This window comes from Cervus elaphus, chromosome 8, assembly GCF_910594005.1.
Source record: "Cervus elaphus chromosome 8, mCerEla1.1, whole genome shotgun sequence".
NCBI classification, from domain to species: Eukaryota; Metazoa; Chordata; class Mammalia; order Artiodactyla; family Cervidae; genus Cervus; species Cervus elaphus.
Window position 1 is genome coordinate 53294014 of NC_057822.1, and position 21900 is coordinate 53315913.

General features: G+C 38.3%; 1 protein-coding gene across 1 annotated transcript in view; it reads left to right on the top strand.

The window, feature by feature from the left end:
- The first annotated feature begins 3629 nt into the window (after positions 1-3629).
- Positions 3630-21900, top strand: part of TMEFF2 (transmembrane protein with EGF like and two follistatin like domains 2) — a 281659-nt gene continuing 263388 nt past the window's right edge. The window contains exons 1-4 of the mRNA XM_043910529.1: positions 3630-4980; positions 7308-7417; positions 15153-15282; positions 21557-21583. Of these exons, the coding sequence (XP_043766464.1) occupies positions 4809-4980; positions 7308-7417; positions 15153-15282; positions 21557-21583 (439 nt within the window). The 5' untranslated portion in view covers positions 3630-4808. The remainder of the gene's footprint in view (positions 4981-7307; positions 7418-15152; positions 15283-21556; positions 21584-21900) is intronic.

A 21900-nucleotide genomic window follows, 5' to 3' on the forward strand; every position in this document is an offset into this window, starting at 1 on the left:
TCGAATCTATTTCTCACTTCCACTGTATAACCATAAGGATTTGATTTAAGTCATACCTGAATGGTCTAGTGGTTTCCCCTACTTTCTTCAGTTTAAGTCTGAATTCGGCAATAAGGAGTTCATGATCTGAGCCACAGTCAGCTCCTGGTCTTGTTTTTGCCGACTGTATAGAGCTTCTCCATCTTTGGCTGCAAAGAATATCTGATTTTGGTATTGACCATTTGGTGATGTCCATGTGTAGGGTCTTCTCTTGTATTGTTGGAAGAGGGCATTTGCTATGACCAGTGCAGTCTCTTGGCAAAACTCTTTTAGCCTTTGACCTGCTTTGTTTTGTACTCCAAGACGAAATTTGCCTGTTACTCCAGGTATCTCTTGACTTTCTACATTTGCATTCTCGTCCCCTATAATAAAAAGGGTATCTTTTTTGGATGTTAATTCTAGAAGGTCTTGTAGGTCTTCATAGAACTGTTCAACTTCAGCAACTTCGGCTTCTTCAGCATTTCTGGTCAGGGCATAGACTTGGATTACTCTGATATCGAATGGTTTGCCTTGGAAACGAACAGAAATCCTTTTGTCATTTTTGAGATTGCATCCAAGTACTGTGTTTCAGACTCTTTTGTTGACTATGATGAATACTCCATTTCTTCTAAAGAATTTTTGCCCACAGTAGTAGATATAATGTTCATCTGAGTTAAATTCACCCATTCCAGTCCATTTTAGTTCCCTGATTCTTAAATTGTCGATGTTCACTCTTGCCATCTCCTGTTTGACCACTTCCGATTTGCCTTGATACATGGACCTAACATTCAAGCTTCCTATGCAATGTTCTTCTTACAGTATCGAACTTTACTTCCATCACTAGTCACAGCCACAACTGGGTGTTGTTTTTGCTTTGGCTCCATCTCTTCATTCTTTCTGGAGTTGTTTCTCCACTGATCTCTGGTAGCATATTGGGCCCCTACTGACCTGGGTAGTTCATCTTTCAGTGTCCTGTCTTTTTGCCTTTTCATATAGCTCATGGGGTTCTCAAGGCAAGAATACTGAAGGGTTTTGCCATTCCCTTCTTCAGTGGACCACATTTTGTCAGAACTCTCCACCATGATCCATCTGTCCATCCAGAAAGTATTAGAGAGCAAAAAGGAGTCTGATCTTTGACTGTCAGTGTGCCTTTATTTTCCCAGGTTTGTTTATTTATCCTAAATTATTCTTGTTCTAGAATAACTTCCCCTCCTCCCATTAATTATCTCACACTTCTTAATGATGTCTTTTCCATGTGGGGGAAAATACTTTAAAAGAAGTTTTCTGGAAAAATATTTTTTGTGCTACTTTCCTAAAAATATAGCTTAATTTTACTCTCTCAGAGTTGATTCTAGAGTATGTATGCCACAAATAAACTGATTTAGCTCAGAAGTATTGAAAGAAAATATTGTGTAGAATTTAAAAATAAGAAGTATTACAAATGCATGATATGCTGGATTTCATTACAAGTAATCATATAATATACCATACCAAGTACAATTCATAGACTTAGTTTTAAATTCAGTTCTAATAAGTAAGTGGATTTGAGCCTTTTGGAAGCAAAGTTGAAGCACTAATCCAATCTTCACTGCCATAAAAATTAAGGCCAGTCTACTTCCTTGGTACTAATGATGAGGCTAAATAGTACATACATTTTTATTTACATATTCAATAATATGATGCTCTGTTCAGTGAATGATGTTCTTCTGCCACTTGGTGGTGCTTGCCAGTTTCAGAATTTGTTTCTTGGTGGCACTGTAGCACTAAGTACAAAGTAAGTTGAACAAAATCACAGCATTCCTACTGGAAAGGTTTTGCTTCAAACTGTTTAATAATTTAAAGAACCTCTGTGGAAGCAACTGCATTTGTTAACCAGTCACAACCAGCAATTTACTCCTTTGGAGGTTTAAGTTACTTTGGGAAAAATGTCTTAGGAACAGTACATATTATTAGAGAGCATGCCAAAAATTTACTTAGCAGAGAATTCAATAACAGTTTTACTCGGCTAAGAGGTTCTGTAAAATCCTACATCTATAGCCAAGCACTCATACCCTAGCAGGTCCTCTTTCATTATCATAATTCCTGGGTAAACACTTTGAAGAACTTTGCCTTCAGTTTCAAGCATGACTTATTTTCATAAGCCTGATTAGTTACCACACCAGCCTTATTATGGAAAATGACATGTCCTCACTTTGAACTGGGGAGTTGTTTAATCTTAATCTACATTAGGCGTGTGTCTCTGTTGCCCTCTCTGCCAAAAGAGTGCAGGGAAAAGACATCTCCGATTCCCTGTTTTTGTAATATCCGCTGGCAGTTCTATCTAATTCCGTTTCCTTAAAGAATTTAGTTGCACTGTCTAGAAGCCGATTTTCTGATGCCTCCAATGTCTGGTCAAATTGATTTGTTTTAATGGAGTCTTAGTCTGTAAGGAGCGCGATGCCACCGACTAGAATACTGGGATCTGCTGCTTAATTGCCAGGAGCAGACACACAGAGATTCAGAAATCGTTGGAGGTGGACGGGGGGATGTGGAGAGGGATCTCGGGGCGGAGGCGGAGATGTAAGATAAAGGGATGGGTTTCACACAGGATAAAGGGGGAAAAAAAAAAAGATTTCTTTGAGGCACTGAGGTGTTGCACGATCACATCTCTCAAAGGAGAAGTTAAAAAGCATGGAAGTGGGAGGAGGTTGGAGGTTACAGTACTTAAAAGGATAGCTCCGGTACAATTTGTTTTTCTGGTGGTACTGCAGAGGATAGATAGTCCCTGTTTTCAAAGTGTATTGGTGCCTCTTTTAAGTGATCGAGAATGGACACTAATTGCCTGTGAAGCGCTGTCACGAGATGTTCTAAATTCAGGGGACACAGGAGAGACAGAAAGGTGAGGTTTAAAAGAAAAATAAAGGAGGAGATGAGGGTTCTTGAAAGAAAGAGAAGGAAAAACATAAAGAAGAAAGAGGAAGGGAGGAACGCAGGGAAGAAGAAAGGGAGGGATGGAAGGAAGGAGCGGAGGAAGGGAAAGAGAAAGGAGGCTACGGAAAGAGAAGAGGAAAAAAAAAAAATCCTGAATCACAGAACAGTCACAGAATAGAAACACTGAATGATCACACAGAAAACTCATTCAAATCAGTGTGCAACGACGACCCGGGTCACGAGAGAAAAACGCTCCTCTGCATTCTTGTCCCGGGAAACTCCGGGTCCGGTTCGTTACTAGAGACTAAAATGCCGTTAGGCTAAAGAGTGTTGTCTAACCGCCTGAAGAATGCAGCAGACGGAAGGCGGGTCTCAGCACGCCGTTTGCCGGCGCTGGCTGGGGCCGGAGAATGAAAGGCGCAGAACCAGAGACTCGCAGAATGAGACCTCCTCGCCACGTCCAGGTCACTGAAGAGCCAGTGAAGACCCGCGTAAAGCTCCGAGGACCACTACCCGCGCCGCCTAAGGCGGCCGCTCTTTTCAGACGCCGCAACCCGCGGATGCGCCTGGCAGTCCGCCGTGGCTGATGCAGAGAGCAGCCTTTCCTTCCTCCCTCTGACCGCTTGTCCCAACCCATCACAAACAGGCTACCGGCTGGAGAAGAGAGTGTGGTGGGGAGAGGGCTTTCAGACCCCCAGCTCCTCGGGTAGACTCGGGGTTTCAGGGAGCCAGGGAAGGGAGTAGAGAGAGAGAGAGAAGCGAGCGGGGAGAGCCTGGCTGGCTGGTTGAGGCAGCTTGGCGAGCAGCCTTAGATTCGCAGGCTTCTGTGGGAACGGCTGCTGCTTCCAGGCCAGCCTGAGCTGTTCTCACACCACCGCCTCTCACCCTTTCCTGCTTCCTGCTACTCCCTAGAGAAACGTCCGTGGGCTCTCCGCTGCGATATTCCCAGCCTGTATCCCGTCACAGCCAGGCGGCGCGCTCCCGTAAAGCTGGAGCGCCGGGCGCCAGCAGGACGCCCTCTCCTCGGTGCCCGCTTTCCCCTCTCCTGTCTGCTGCGACCGCGCCTCGGCCACCTCCACCCTCGCCAGCTCCAGCTCCGAGAGACGCCACCCAGCCGCGGCGGGCGCTAGCAGCCCGGGGTCACGCACGGAAGAGGGGCGCTAGACCTGACCCAGCGCTCGGTAGGGGGCGTCCTGGGGCAGAGAGTGAAACAGCAGGTGGTATTTAAAGGTGTGGGAGGCGCCTGCCCTGCAGCCCGCAATTCTCGCTCGAGCCATCCCCGCCTTGCTCCACTCGGGCCAGCGCCTGGTGAGCTAGCCCATCTGTGGCATCCGCCGTCGTCTCCTCCTAGCACCTCCTCGCCGACCCCTCCCTCCCGGGACCTGCATCCCGCTCAGCCAATCAACGCCCGACTGCCAGTTCCCACGTGATCCCGGGCGGGCTGAGGACCTGCTGCTTCCCAAACGCCAGAGGGATGCGGGCAGCAGAGCGCGAGAGGCGGCTGCTAGGCTGCGGGGCGCTTTGACTCTCCCTCCACCCAGTTTCTTTGGGCTCCTCTCGTCTGCTCTCTGGACTCCGGTCTCCTCTTGCTGACCTGGCTTGCCAGAGCCCTCTGCTTATGGCAGCAGCTTCCCGCGTCCCCGGCGCAGCTTTTCCGTGGACGACCCTCTCGCTCCCGGGGCTGAGCCGGGTCACTGGATGTTGCTGAAACTCTGGAGATCATGCACGGGTTTGGCTGCTACTTCCCCGTCAGGTGCCACTCCCGCCGCCGCCGCCTCTGCTGCCGCCGTCCGCGGGATGCTCAGTAGCCCGCTGCCTGACCCCCGCGATCTTGCGTTCTCCCGAAGCCGTTTGCTGCTGCAGAGTTGCGCGAACTAGTCATGGTGCTGTGGGAGACCCCGCGGCAGTGTAGCAGCTGGACACTTTGCGAGGGCTTTTGCTGGCTGCTGCTGCTGCCGGTGATGCTGCTCATCGTAGCCCGCCCGGTGAAGCTCGCGGCTTTCCCTACCTCCTTAAGTGACTGCCAAACGCCCACCGGCTGGAACTGCTCTGGTAAGTCCGAAACCCCAGCCCCCGACCTCTGAGCCCCGCAGAGGAAACGCGCTGTTTCCAGCACAGACCAGCCTACCCAAGTGCGTCTCCCCAGCTCCTCTGCTCCAATGCTCCCAAACCTTTGAGACCACCAACCTCCACCCAGAGGAGAACTGTTCCAGGCCGCTAAGGAAAGGGGCGGGGGTCCTGAGGTGGCGGTGCACAGAAAGTGCAGGTATAGGAACCTTGGCATCCTTGCACTTAAATTGGAGCTGCGGAGATTTTAAGAAATAGTAAACGAGGAGGTTTTGTGGATTCACTGAAAAGAGGACCAGTCCTTGAAGAAACGCTAAATCAGAACCTTTTCTGTCATTAAAGAAAGAAGTCTAGCTGAAGCCAGAGAGAAATAACTTTATGAGATAGAACGAGCGAGAAAGCAATAAATCAAACGGTGACTGCAGGGGAAACATTGATTGCTAGCAAAAGTACCATGAGAGTGCACTTGTCTGGCATTCAAGCCCGGGTCACACACGTTCTAGAGGAGCTTGGATTTCCAAGATATTCAGTTTCTCTCAGCCCCTCTACCCCCTCCCCCACTCGCATATACATCTCCTTCTCTACTTGGCTGCAAAAGACGTTCTTTTTGCTTCACCGAGATGCCTCCCTCTTGCCTCTCCTAGCTCCTAAATGGTCGAAGGAAGTTGAGACAAGAATCTTTCGTCCGTCTCCCAGGCCGGGGTGGGTATGACCGAGGCCCGGCAGGCTCACGCCTAGGCGGGCGGAGGGCGGAACCGACCCGAGTGGGCGCCGGCTCCTCCATTTCTGGGCAGGCTTCCTTGGAGTGCGTCAGGCGCTTTTCTTGCTTGCTTGGGTCCCTTCAGAGTCTGAATGCGAGAGCTTGGCAAGCTTGGTTCTGCTAAAGTCTCCTAATTAAATAGGGGCCGAGGATAGGAGTTGCTGCACTGTCTTCGCCTTTCAGCTTGACAGCCCATAACTACCGGCGCGATTGTGGTGTTTTGGGCATTTTAAACTCCATTAGCATGCCTGGGTATTGTCCCCTAGGTCTGGTCTGTTCTAGTTTTAGCCAGTGTGTATGTAATTTTTCATCTCCTGTATATATAATTCTGCCGAAGTTGAATCTAGCTCTGAATAAAGTGGCTCTTAGGGATGTATGCGAGCTGAAGTGTATGTAACTTTGGAGAAGAGAGAATGACCAACTGTAACTCATGGGATAAAAGAATATGCCATGCTGGGTAGTGACTGATGTAAATTCCACAAGGAAAATTATTATACATCATGTGGCTTGTGCTTTTTAAAGAAGAGTTGAAATTTGTAACCCTGTTAGATTTGGGTCAATATGTTGCCTTTGTTCTGTTTTGGGGAATTTCTAAATTTGGCATTTTCATAAAGCTAAACGTGTTTTCTTTAACTTACTCATGTCTCATGCATGCATCTATGTTATTTTGGAAAGACTAAGGTCCACTTTGCGGGTACCTAATCACTTTTTAGGTGCTTTATCATAGGAATATTAAGCAACCTGCCAAATCAATTATTTGAAATGTTGATAGATTTGTAACCCAACATGACTAGTTTGCTTCATCCCTAACTATAGTACTGTTTTAGGAAATAACTAATTTAAATATGAAATTGAGGATGACAGTTAAGAAATTCATTATTACCAGATACCTAACAGGAATTTGGAGAAACTAAAGAAAATAAACTGGTTTTCTAGGCAGATTGTCAAGAACCTGGTATCCCCTCTACCCCTGATAACTTGGAGGTGATCAATCTTCGTTTGAGTCAGACAGACCATCAGAAAAAGCACTGTGCCTGTTTATCTTTATTATTGGGGCTTTGTTTCCTCTTTGTCTGGAGAAATTCCAAATAAGGGGTTGTTGCAGATCTTAAAGCAAAAGAATGATTAAAAATGGAGGAATAATGAAAGGACATTCTGAGAACCATCACCAACTCTTTTCTAAAATGTGAAGTTTGGGGGTCATAAACTATAGTCTACTTAATGAGAAAAAATAATGAAACTACGAAGCAATGTTAAATATTCACTTATCACTACCAGTATTAACCCAAACTAAAATAAAATAGCATCATCATCAAAAAAAAAAGAATATTCAAAGACAACTGACTAGAAAAGAATTATGAAAGAGAAACTAGTATTAATCACTTAACTAGAATTTTTTTTGGGTTATCAGTAAAGAATGACCTTGTAGTATAGCTGTGGTTGTTGGAATTAAAATTTAGGGCAATTCTTTTAAAGCTTCAAGATATTTCTTTTGTTATTGTTGTTGAAGCCTGTAGCATTTAATGACTGGCATGTTCTCTTTAAATTTGAGGTTATGATGACAGAGAAAATGATCTCTTCCTCTGTGACACTAACACCTGTAAATTTGATGGGGAATGTTTAAGAATTGGAGACACTGTGACATGCGTCTGTCAGTTCAAGGTAAGAAATCTGATATTTGCATCTTCTAATTTACTAATGAGACTGCAAAACAGAGATCTTCTTTTACAGCCCATCACTTGGCAATTTATAGCTATGCAAGCTAAGAGGAAAGCTGGCATCAAATAAAAGTGCTGGCAAGAGAGCCAACTGATGTCAAAAAGACACAGCTTTTTGGATATATGTGCCATATATATATATGTGCCATATATGTGCCATAGTTATAAATGCCACTGGGGGTAGAAAGCTTCGGATTGTCCTTTTGGTGTATCAACAGAAAAGCAGGTTTCTGTGTCCCTTCTAACATGCATACTGTAAGTCAACATAATAGCCAAAATTGTTGTTGGATTAGAAATGTGGATTTATACTTTTGTTCTGTTGATTAAAGCTATCTTCTTTGGATCATATTGCTCTGTTTTAATGGTATTGGGTTTTATTATTTTGGCAATCTAGTTGAGTTTTTAAATGAACTCCTTATCAATGTGACTTCAAAACTACTGTGCTAGTTTGGAAATCATGACACTTAGTACTTGTCAGCTTTTCATGGATACCACATTCAATTACAATTCCTAGGAATCCGAAAGAATGCAAATAAACAAAAGTCATTTCATAAACCTGAGGAAAATGTGCTTTGCCTAATGTTAATAACATAAATAAAAATTAAAACAGAGATTGCCCAGTGATGTTATCAAAACTGGATTATTAGTATTTTTTAAAAAGAGGGCTCAATGTCATTATTATAGTTGTCATCCAACAAATAAATGCTTTCTACCATGTGAATGTTAAAACTTTTCTTTCAGTATGTTTTTTATAATTCAAGTATTATAGATGCTTACTGATATCTTAAAGTGTTATTGAATTACTTTCTAAAATACACATGAAATCTAAGATAAGTTTCAATCAGAAAATATTCCCATTAAGGAAACTATATACTGGAGATAACAAAAACTTTTCCAAGATTGTAAGCAAAACTTGAAAAAAAATCAAAAAGGATATAAAAAAATAAAATATTAGAACTCAAATTCAAGTCTAAAATATGTTACAGTGCAAGGGTTGCTCAGTATCCACTCAGTATCCATAGGTCATTCAGTATCCACCACCACGAGTACCAAAATCCAAGGATGCTCAAGTCCCTTATATAAAATTATGTAGAATTTATATATAACCTATGCACATCCTTATGTACACTTTTTCATCTCTATTTATTATATAATATATAGGCAATCTAAACATTGTAAATACAAAATAAATACAAATTAGTTGCTGGTAAGTGGCATATTCAAGTTTTGCTGTTTAGAACTCTCTGGAATTTTTTTTCTCGAATATTGTCAATCTGAAGTTGGTTGAATCTGTGGATGTAGAAGCCCCAGATCTGGAGGGCCAACTATATGTAGTATTTAGAATTGTTGATGAAATTAAAATATTTTAGATTAACGTCACCTCCCAGTGATAGAGAGAAGGGAATTCACATTTAAATATGGTTTGAATGGCTTATAAATAAGCTAAAAACTTCTCGGACATTATTTTTTTCTTTCCAAGAAAATTAATAAACAGCCGATACTTGTATAGTGCCCCACCACCTGGTAGGTAGGTATTGCTGCGCCCATATATAGTATGGTATATATAGTATAGTCTTTAAACCATACTAGAGTATTGGAAACATTCATGCATATTTAATATTCATGCAATACCAATTTCTAAGGTCTCCAGCCATACTGAACAATTTAATTATGTTCTTTCAGTGAACTACTTGAGAGAGATGGAGCATAAGAACCCTGCAAGTCATACTTTTCCCAAGCGTTAACTGAGAGGAAAATAAGTTGGATAAGTTATTAATTAAAAGCCCACAGGATTTTGTCAATTTTTTTCTTTTTAGTTTGTGATTCCCAGAAATATATCTTATTTTCATAACCAAGGGTAGACATAAGATGTGAACCCATGAATGATATAAAATGAACCAAGAAGAATGTTCCTCAAATGGAAAGCCATAATTATAACAAGATTTCACCAAGAGGAAAAAAAAAGGAATTCATAAAATTAAAAATGGATGCATGCTACTAAGAGAAAATGTATAATTTTCTTTTTAGAGAAATTGCATTCAGTTTTCAGGTTGCACAAAGGGTTTTAGTAAAACTTTAATCAACAAAGATATTTGTTTTTTTTGCATTTGGCTAGCCAGTTACATTTGTCATTAATTTAGATAATCGTTAAGTGGGATAGATTGCCGGGGACAGGGCTGGGGGAGTAAATGCAACTTTGAATAAGAAACTAAAATGTAAATTTTTTTCTCCTAATGCCTGTAGCGTTTTAAATTTACTACTAGATTATTGCTGCTACTAGTTTGTGCTTTGCAATAGCTGTCAGTCTGTCAGGTGAAAATAAACATTTCCCTAGTGGAAAATTTAGACTCTGCACGTACCAGGAATATAGAGTGGCTGAATTAAGTTCAAGATCAAAGAAAATGTACAAGTTGTGCAAAGAAAAATAGATAAGATATTTTAAACTAGGAGTATCTTGACTCAGTGTTTCCAATACTTTCAAATGAATTTGAGAATTTTTTTCTGTTTTGCTCAGTCTGATGAAAAGGCAGATGTCCTGAAAAATCCATTTTCCTATATACTGTTCTAAATCAGCTTAAGTCATCTACTCTATTTCTCCTGATTTCAGATACAAGTCCAAATTCTTCTATTCAAAATGGTATGAAAACTACAGTTTCTGGCTGAGAGATAAACTTCAAAGAGTATTGGGTATATGTGTGTGTAATTGATGTTTTCCAGTTTGAATTACTATTGGAACATTAAGGAGAACAAATATTTATCTTCACCTCTCTTAGGTGATTTGTAATAATCATATTCTACGATTCAAACATGTTATCTCATTTATTTCTCATATCTGAGTGAGGTAATTATTTTCTCCTCCTTTTACAGATGAGGAGATTAAGGCTCATAAATATAAATAACTTACAACTAAGTGGTGATCCTACAGCAAGAATCTAGGTCCTTTGACACCAAATCTAATTTTTTCTGGGACATTATGTTGTTGTTGTTTAGTCACTGTGCATGAGATTTTCCAGGCAACAACCCTGGAGTGGGTTTCCATTTCCTTCTTCAGGGGATCTTCCTGACCCGGGGATTGAACCTCCGTCTCCTACGTTGGCAGGCATATTCTTTAGTGCTGAGCCATTAGGGAAGCCCACATGCCAATAAAAACATTAATAATAACAACAAAAGCACCAATTTATTATACACAACTTGATATCATAAATAGTACAACTAATTCTTAGATGATGATACAAGTTCCATAAATAGCCTGCAATTTCATGCGTCTTACCTTGCTCTCTGCATACCAAATGGTATCCTGGTCATTCTGGTAAATAACCGTGGGATGAAAATTTAGAGACAGTGGATGGACAAATGGCTGGCTAGTTGGCTGGCTGGCTGGCTGAATGAATGGATAAAAGAAGGAAAAGAGGAAGAAAAGAAGTCACAGATGCATCTATTCATAGATAGCACTGATCATATCAATTAATATGTAATGGTCAATGATCACTTTATAATTTAAAAATATGGTGAAGCCTTATGTTTTACAAATATCATTTAATTTGATTGTTTTCATTGAATAAGCCACGCTCTAGATCTACAATAGTTCCAGTAACTAGAATTGTAGAACAAATTGCCCAGAACTTAGTGGCTCAAAACAATGAACATTTATTTTGCTCATGAATCTGCAGTTGGACAGGGCTTAATGGAAGCATCTTATCTCTGCTTCTCTTGGCGTTAGCTCAGTGGGGGGAGGGAACTCAAAGGCTTGGTTCTGTACTCCTCTCGGGATTCACTCACATATTGGACTGTCAACTGGGGACTTTGATCCTTCTCCATGTAGATCTCTCTGTTTGGACTAGTTTGGGCTTCCTCATAGCACAGTGGCTGGGTTTAAAGGGCAAGCGAGCATCCAGAGAGTGAGAGAAAGAGCCAGGCAGAGGCTACATCCTTTAATGACCTAGCCTCAGAAGTCATATGAATCACTCTTACCATAATCACAGGCCTGCCCAGTCATTTAAAATCATAAAAAATTTCCATATGGAAAAATGTAGTCACAGAGAAGTAAAAGTTACCTATGGAATGATCAAAGGATTGGGATATATGCAGGTTTTTTTATCTCTTGCTTTTTTGGAAGAGAAACACGCCACATCCTAAACCATTATCCCTAAGCCTTTGACAAGTGGGAATATAACAGAATTCACCTAACATCTGTGGAGCACCTTCTACATGCCAGACTGGGGAAGGTGCCGACAACATATAAAATATAAGTTATGCATAGCTCCTAGATGCTGAAATCTCAGTTAAAAGAAATTCTTATTAATCAAACAAGCAATAAATCATATGAAAAACTTCTCACATGAATTTTTTCTTCATTTGTAGCAAAACAAATTCCATATATTCTAGAGCATCAAGTCATTGAATTCACTGGTGTAACATGTTGCTGCTTTCTTAAGCAATGTGGAAATTTTGGAACAAAATCATTCACTGAAAAACACAAAGTTGGAAAATAAACTTAAGATTTTTAAAACATCTGAAGGAAAGCAGAATCACTTTTCCCCTGAGAGGAAGTTTGGACAACACATACATTTATGAGCTTAACCATCTGGGCTTGAGTCTTGTTTTTCTCTCTTACCAGCCAACAGTGTGGCCTTTAGCAAGTCACCTAACATCTGAATCTGTCCCTTCCTCTGAAATTGAGCAATACTCATGGTTACCACTAAAATAAAAAATAATTATTTTCAAAATTAGGCATATTTTAATGTAGTAGTAAGCTCATTTTTATACTTAGGGCTAGCCTGTTTTCCTTTATTTTTCCAATTTTAGACATGTATGCCTTGGTGTCCATGTTAGATGGTAACTCTGCTAGTTAAAGTATATATCATGGAAGGCAAATAATTTACATTTCTTTTTATAAATGAATATTCCAAAGCACTTTGAAACATGACTCAGTTAATCCTCCCAAATGCCCCAGTTAACCATTTCAAATGGGGGAACTGAGCTATAAACTTGTTAAATATTTTATTGCTGAGTGATATACACAAGGTCCTACACTCAGAAATGGGAGAACATGGGACGAGACTTCCACTCCTAAGCCTTAGTGATTTAGAGTATACTTCCTCCGTGTGTTATTCATTTTAATGAGTGCAAGTCATGGTACTAAGGGCCAAAAACAGCGTGCTGATAATCTGCAGTTAAGCTCTTTTCAACTCCATACAAATCTCCCTTTTGGCTTGTACATGGAGCTTGGCAGCTCCATTTTTAGCACTGTTCACATTTGGCTTACTCCATCCCTCAGAAGTGGCATATGAGCACTTTATCAGTTTATTTCGTATTTTAAGATGCATATAGCATTGTGTACTAGCACTTGACAGAGGTAATAAATACTTCCTACCCCTCACTCCCCATCTACTGACTATATCTGAATAATCTACAGAGGTAGATGAAAAGGATAAATAGAGAAATTCTAGGGATTACAAAGAAGAAAATGTGGATCCAGATCATCTACACACAAAATATTGTAACCAGGGTTGAAGATGAAGATTTAAAGGTAACCCAGAACAAGAATGCTAGGACACAAGAGTGAGGAGCTAACTAGCCCAGCCATTTGCAGTAATGTGACTATCATCAGCCTACTGAAAGGGTCAGCAAGTCTGCTGACTGTGTGACCAGCTGTTCACGTCTTTCTGGTCTGTCTGCCATGTTCTCACTAGTCTTAGCGGGTCCTCGTAAATCCTCCCTACGTTGTCCTGTCTCTGATCCTGAACACAGCCCATTTATCAAACACTGGTCCGTCCACCTGCCTCCCTGGCCACAGTTCTGACATCAACACCACTCACATTTATTTGATGTCTCTGCAGTACTGTTTATTGGAAAACTTAACTCTTTACTGACATTTTTTTATTGTCTTTTTTTTTCAATAGTGATAAAAATGTTCAGTTTTATGGTGGGTCAATTTTTAGGTATATGTATATTTGGAAAGTGAGTTGCCTATTGAATTAAAGATCCTCATGAGTGAAAAGTTCCTATCAAAATAGTTTTCAAATATAATAATGTAGATAACCTGAGTCCATGAGCCATATAATGTAACCATGGAAAGGAATAGAAACTTCCAAAATGACTAGACTAGAAACTAGAAATAAAAATTTTCAAAATATGTCATATTTAAAATGTTTCAATCTAATCAGATTTAAATAATTTCTAAATAGATATAATTTGGTATCTAAATTACCTTGTTAGCAGTTATGGTGATTATGAGTGTCATACAATTTGAATTTACTATTGGGAAAATACTACATAACTATTAGTGAAAAATTATATTTAAGTTTTTCAATAACAGGTGCAAAGTCAGACTCAAAAAACTTTCATTTCAGAGAACATTGTGTTATATCATTTAAAAAATGGTTCGAATCTATTATTTCATAAAGGCAAAGGGTAAGAGCTAAATGGTTGATTGGGAAAGGAAGTACAGCTATGTTAAGAAAATAGAGTGAGAAAATGAACCTCAGGTTTATCATCAGGTTATAACCGTGTTTAAAATTTGCTTTTTTTGTGTAAAAATCCTTGAGTTGAATTTAACTTTTGAGATATTTTTGGAAATATTATTATAAAAATTAAAACACTAGCTATTTTGCTAAATCATTGGTTTGCTTTATATGTTATGAATTAGCAGATCAAAAATCCAAGTATTTTAATAAGAAGTAGAAAACAGAAAAGCATTTTCACATGCATGTATATGCATGATTTCCCTTACTGTACTTAATTTCTGGCATGGGTATTTATAAATAATTGTTTTGATCATTACATTTGTTATAATTAAACAATGTAGCCCATCAGTAGTAGTAATCATGAGATAATCATATCACTGGCGTAATTAGCAGGTATAGAACACAGCCAAGTATCTCTAAGGCCTTACAGTGTGATTATGCTGTAATGAGTATACCCTGTAGGTTGCCTGATTACCGTTATAGAATGTGTACATTTTTGGAAGGAAGTTGTTTTAAAATGAACTTTTCATTTTATGAAATACACATTAATTCTCATACTTTTGAATAGTCAATCAAGTTAGCATATGGTTCAGTAGTTGGCTTTTTTTCTGTATTACATAGTCTGTTGTTTCTTTCTACACTGTATCTCTGTCAATATCCAATGATATAAAGATATATGAACCTTTAATTAGTAACTCAGATGTCTTATCCAAATATTTAGGAATTTGTAAAGATTCAAATTCAACAGAGGAACAACATACTGAAGAGTAACTGAGTTCTTTGGCATTTCAGCTATATACTTCTGCTCCAACAACAGATAGACACTATTTTTGAATATCTAGAATGTCATAACATGTTCTAATTTTTTCCACCAAGCCAGATGGGCCATATATCAGAAAAAAAAAGTTAATAATATTGATAGTTTTATTGTTATATCTTTGTATTATTTCTTGTCCTATCACTTTCTTGGCTTTTCCTGATTTAGAAGCTGAGTTTCCCCCATCTGAATCAGATGACCAGTTGACTTACTGGACATTGCTTTTGTATGTCTTTGAATGATATTCTTACAAGGTCAAAGACTTGCTGGATACAATGGGGATCACTGAAAATGAAGACAAGTGCTTTATTTTGTAAATGATGATTTCTATTCAAGATGTCAGAGGCATGTAGACTCCAGTACTAACCACAGGCTTACATCTGTGTCCTCCCCAGTGCAACAATGACTATGTGCCTGTGTGTGGTTCCAATGGGGAGAGCTATCAGAATGAGTGTTATCTGCGGCAGGCCGCGTGCAAACAGCAGAGTGAGATACTGGTGGTGTCTGAAGGATCGTGTGCCACAGGTTTGTATCTCATCCTGATGACTCCCGAAAACCTTTGGAATGGATGCTGAATCCAAAAACCATGTCTTGCTTTTCCTGTTATGTCTGTTTATTATTATCCAGATAAATAATTCGACTATATATTGGCTAGACAAGCCTCTTATACTTTTGTACCAAGCATGCATTATTCCTATTGTATGTCTCTTTACATTTCAAGTTATTTCTGGAAGAAAGATAAATCTACCATAAGGATATTGGTAGATTTTAATACATATATTATTTAATGAAGTACAGACAGTTGAATAACAATTAAAAATCTAGATTGACTGCTTAGCTGCCAAATATATATAAAGTAATCTATGCAGGAATAAATTTTGTTTGTTTGATTGTTTGTAACAATAGGATTGTTTTCTGGAGGACAGGCAGATTGCAGATTTGGATTTGAAGGTTAAGATGTGCCTAATCTTAGCAGCTCTACAAAATGCTGTAGAGCAGCATTACATTGAACAGATTACACTGAAGAATATATTGGCGATGAACATGACTTCTAAAGACATCTGTCCTTTCTAGAACCACTAGTGAGCCTGGGATCCCACAAAACTTTTCAGTTATACTGTACCAAGAATGCTCTAAAGAAAGTAAGGACAAAAAGCACCTTCATGTGCTCTTTAGTTTTTCAGATTTTCCTTCTGCGTACAATGGTTATTAGAGCTGAATAAAAACAAGAAGAGAAAAAAGAAGAATAAAGCCCAACTTGATAAACCAGTGCTATAAAACGAAGCTGAATTTTCAGGTTAGGCCTGACATTAAAATCACATATATTAAAGAAACTTTAGTATCCCTTGAAATTTGTTCCTAATGGCAAATAAGCATCTTTCTGTGAGTCATAATTTCAGAGGAATTTGATGATATAACATATTTAAGAAAAATAATAATGATATATTATTATTATAATTAAAATGATATATCCTTTTTTCTTCAAAAAAAGAAATATAGAATAATGTCAAGAAAGGTCTGTTTTATCGAAAATCCCCTCTTAGATAACACTATGGAATTATATTAAAGATCATGTGTGTGATGGCTGGAGCAGAGTGGTAAATGAGCAGAGACAGTCTCATATTCTTTAAAAAAGATTATCTTAGACCTATTGATGGTTAGTAGTTGATAATATTGTTCCAATTTGCACTGGTAATTACCAAAGTTTCGAAGAATTAGCAGAAGAGAAAGGTATCTTTCCTTATGAACAATGACGTAGGCTCTTTGGTTCTGGTTTTTAAGTAGCTTTTCTCCTATTTGATTCTTTGTCTGACAATGTGGATGTCCTTCCTGCAAGGATGATTGGGAGGCAAGTTGGACTGGTGCACCATTTTCTTGTTTGCTGGAGCTAATAGATCATTGCCGCTTGGACCATCTTTCTCAGTAAGAAAAGAGGAGGGCCAGCATGCTACTCTTATAGTAAGCATGGGGAAAATAGAAAGACAAGGAGCAAACTAATTATAAAAAATCAATCCATCATAGCTACTGAAAAATGACACTTTAGGACAAATGGAATAGGAAAAAAAGGAACCTCTGACTCTCAGAACCAGGAATGATGTAGGCAAATACTAGAGTACAAAGGAATGGATTTACTCATTCAAAACCATATAGAATATCTGTCTGTCTCTGACAATAGGCAATGAAGATCACTGGGTAGTCATAATAAGCAGTCATGGAGTTATGGTTTGATTAACAATGTTGGATAGCAAAAGTCTCTGTTTGCTTACTTGCCAACCTCCAAGTTTTTGTCAGAACATGCAATCACATTCTTTTGATTCATTCAGTTATTCAATTCTAGTCCCTAATTTATTGGTTATACTATGAAAATACTTAACCACATTTAATCACAATTGAGTAACCTGTCCCTAGCTTGTTAACAGACTTAAATTTCTACAGGATTTAATTAGTAAGTTGGTCTTGCTGAATCATCTTCCATTGACTTGTAAATCTAAAAGAGTTTTGATCTGAATAATGATGGAGGGACCAAAGTAATTTTGATTAACCAGGTCTGACTAAATAAATTGGAGTTCTGACTTTTGATCTAAAAGAGATTCTTATTTTCTTCATAGATTTTGCATTTTTTAATGCTGTTTGACATTGAATGGAGATGGCAAGTTGTGATTTCTAAGAATAAAAGGCAGTAGAAGATTTATATTGATACTAAAATATAAAAATACAAACATAAAACTTGTATTAAAAATAACATTATATTTATTACATTACATTGAATTTACAAATCATTTTTTGTCTGGAAACTGGTTTCCTATTGAGCATACCTATTCTGCTCAATAGCCTCACTGTCAGTTTCCCTTTTTTGCCTTATAAGGAATGTTTTGACTAAGAGTCTAGATTCAGGTCCAATAACATGGCTTCTTTTCTTAGGTTTCCCTTTCATTAATAAGACTTTATTAGGCTACTTGTCTCTGATTTGCCAAGATGAATCATTTTGTAGCAAAGAACCGTTAAAGCTTCCCATCATGATTTTATGATGAAGTCTTGACTTGTTGTTGTTCACTTGCTGAGTCGTGTCTGATTCTTCGTGCTGATTCCTTGCAGCACTCCAGGCTTCCCTATCCTTCACTATCTCCCAGAGTCTGCTCAGACTCAGAGTCCATTGAGTCAGTGATGCCATCGAACCATCTCATCCTCTGTCAATCCCCTTCTCTTCCTTGCCCTCAATCTTTCCCAGCATTAGAGTCTTTTCCACTGAGTCAGCCCTTCACATTAGGTGGCCAAAGTACTGGAGCTTGAGCTTTAGCATCAGTCCTTCCAATGAATATTCAGGACTGATTTCCTTTAGGATTGACTGGTTGGATCTTCTTGCTATCCACATGACTCTCAAGAGTCCTCTCCAGCATCACAGTTTGAAAGCATCAATTCTTCGGTACTAAGCCTTCTTTATGGTCCAACTCTCACATCTGTAAATGACTACTGGAAAAATCATAACTTTGACTATATGAACTTTTGTTGGCAGAGTGATGTCTCTGCTTTTTGATACACTGTCTAGGTTTGTCATAGCTTTTCTTCCAAGGAGCAAGCGTCTTTTAATTTTGTGGATGTAGTCACCATATGCAGTGAATTTGGAGCCCAAGAAAATAAAGTCTGTCACTGTTTCCATTGTTTCCCTATCTATTTGCCATGAAGTGATGGGACTGGGTGCCATGAGTCTAGTTTTTTTTTTTTTAATGTTGAGTTTTAAGCCAGCTTTTTCACTCTTCTCTTTCACTTTCATCAAGAGGCTGTTTAGTTCCTCTTCACTTTCTGCCATTAGAGTGGTATCATCTGTTTATCTGAGGTTATTGATATTTCTCCCAGCAGTCTTGGGTCCAGCTTGTGAGTCATCTAGCCTGGCGTTTTACATGATACACTTTGCGTAGAAGTTAAATAAGCAAGGTGACAATATACAGCTTTGACATACTCCTTTCCCAATTTAGAACCAGTTTATTGTTCCATGTCCGTTTTCAGCTGTTGCTTTTTGACCTGCATACAGGTTTTGCAGGAGGCAAGTAAGTGGTCTGGTATTCCCATCTCTTGAAGAATTTTTTAGTTTGTTGTGATCCACATAGTCAAAGATTTTAGTCTATGAAGCAGAAGTAGATGTTTTTTTCTGGAATCCCCTTGCTTTTTCTATGACCCAGCAGATGTTGGCAATTTGACCTTTGGTTCCTCTGACTTTTCAAAATCCAGCGTGTACATCTGGAAGTTCTTGGTTTATGTGCTGTTGGAGCCTAACTTTAAGGATTTTGAGCATTACTTTGCTAGCATGTGAAATGAATGCAATTGTATGGTAGTTTGAGCATTCTTTGGAATTGCCTTTCTTTGGAGTTAGATTGAAAACTGACCTGTTCCAGTCCTCTGGCCACTGCTGAGTTTTGCAAATTTACTGACATATTGAGTACAGCACTCTAACAGCATCATCTTTTAGGATTTGAAATAGCTCAGCTGGAATTCCATCACCTTCACTAACTTTGTTTGTAGTGATGTTTCCTAAGGCCCACTTGACTTCACTTAAGGCCATGACTTAAGTGACCATTTTTTTTTTTAGTCTATTCCTCTGTCTTCACTAGCTACTTAATTTGGCTCAAATCAAACACAAATGTTCTTAAGAATCATGCCCCTTGAATTTTTAGAACATGCATGGGTAATACAAGCCAAAATACTACTGCCATTTTTCTCCAGCTATATGTGTTTAATAGAAAACATAGATGAATAGGCAAGATATTCACTCAAAATTTTAGTTATTATGTTCCAGACACAGTGATAAGCATTTTAAATGTGCCATTGTGCAGTTGTCCTCAAAGTAGTCCAGTAGGATAGACATTACCCATTGATTAGAGGACCAATAAGCTTAGATTGGTTGAATAATATTCCTAATATTATCTGATGAGTATGTTTGGAGTTTGGAATCCATAAGCTTTTATGCATTTCCTTTTAGGTGTATATAAGTGTAGGGAGCTGAACAAGACATGATTCTTGATTTAAAGATGTTTACACTCTTAGTGGGAAAGAATAAAGAAGCTATATACATGCAACTAAAACAAAGGTAGAATGTATAAATGCTACAATAGTACAACCTGTTATTAACTTCTGATGATTTTATAAGTAAGTTTATAACTTAAGCTTTCAAATTAATTCAAATAAAGTCAATTAAAATTCTAGCTGTGAAAAGATACAAAAAGGAGACTTGACCAACTTTGATCATTCAAGCACTGTCCCGTCCAAAAGTGATTGCTTTGTGATTTAGGACTCAGTTCAGTTGACAGGACTATTCTCCTGCTATTAAGATGAATGCATCAGCCTTTTTTCCTCTGTTCTCTTAAACCAGTCAAATTGAATAATTAAAATCCTTATTTGAGTCTACTTTTACCAAGAATGGTTTTAATTATGAAATTTTTTTTACCAATTAACTTGCCTTTAAGGGAAAGATAGTCTGACCCAAAGAGTTGCTCCTTAGTCATGTAAGCAGTTAATGACTTGAGCTTTTGATTTAATAAAATGTTTAATCTTATGAATATGTTAGTCTGGGTATCCACCAAGGCTGACAATTCAAACTGCTATTCCTTCATGACAATGATAATGTCTAACATAATGACAAGGAGAATTATTGGCGAGGCATTCATTCTTCCCTGTGTCAGTCTTCTATAGATTTTCATACATCATGCCTCTTTCTATGAGTGCTTTTCAATAAAGTGTCATTGAGGCAAACAAGTAGAAGTACTATTTTATTTTAATTGGTCTAAAACAACAAACACAGATTCATAGACATGGCATTTGATATGGCTCTTGAACTCTGGCTGAGATTTCAACGTAAAATGAAGGCCAGTCAGACAAAGAATACCAGTATTAGTCTACCAGTATTAGTCTTATTTCCCATTATTAGCATTAAAAGTACATAGCCAACTGTATTTAGAATGGAAAGAAGTGGGGATGCAGAAGGAAGGTGATGTCTCCACTTAACCGGTAGAAGCAAATGGAGACTCAATGGTTTTGACTCCAACTAAGAAATTGAGTGTTTCTGGGAAATGAGTTGTCAGAAATTGACAACTTTCCCAAGTTGTAATTATGTGAGAGGGAGGGGAAAGGACTGGAGAAAAAGAAAGGCAGAGAGAGGTTATTGTCTTCTCTGCCAACATCACCTAGGATATAGCCAATTTTAATCACAAAGGCAAACCTGAAGCTCACCCTTCTCTGGATTTGAAAAACAATAGATGCTGTTGGATACAGATAGACTCATTCAGAGTTGTGGTATTTGGAAAACGTATTAGCTCTTATATAAAAAGATATTCATCTTTAAACTTTTTCCCTTTGTAATGCAATGTACAAGAATATAAGCCTTAATTATGAGTATTCGCTGTCAAGTCTTAGACTACTTAATTTCTAAATCTCACTGATTGTTATAAGTATCTTGTTTTTAATTTTTTTGTTAATGGCACCATAATCATCTTGACTAAAATAAAAATGAGAATTTTTACATAGTCAAGTTTGAGAATTAATTCCAAAGCTGGATAATACATTGTTCATGAAATCTAAGATGAAAATAATAGAGAATTTATTTTATAAGCTATATTATAGATATTAAATTATATTGATATGAATGTTTTTCAAATTAAATATTAGTAATTGTTCAATTATATTAATATATAATGGAGAAAGTATCTATTTTAAATTTATTTTATTTTGAATTTAATTTAAAAGTTCATAAGTATTCTTTGAATATGTTTTTTAAGCTAAAACAAATTACTTCCTCTTTTCCTCCCAGATGCAGGATCAGGATCTGGAGATGGAGGTAGGAGTTGCCTTTTTATATATTGAAAGATTTACATGTGGATGTTACTTGTGGATATTTACTTATGTATTTGTCATTACATATATCTAAGATGAATTCACATTTTGCATTTTAGGAAAGGGAAAACTAAAAACAAAATCATTCTTCTTATTGAGTAAATGTGTATACCATGTAAATTATTTGATATATTTATGAATCATACTTAAGAACTTTTTCTATCTAATATTCCTATTCATTTATGCCTTTGTGTTTGAATTAACTTGGAGATAAACCTGCATAACTGAACTTCATAATAAGGCTCCAAGCATATTTGTCAG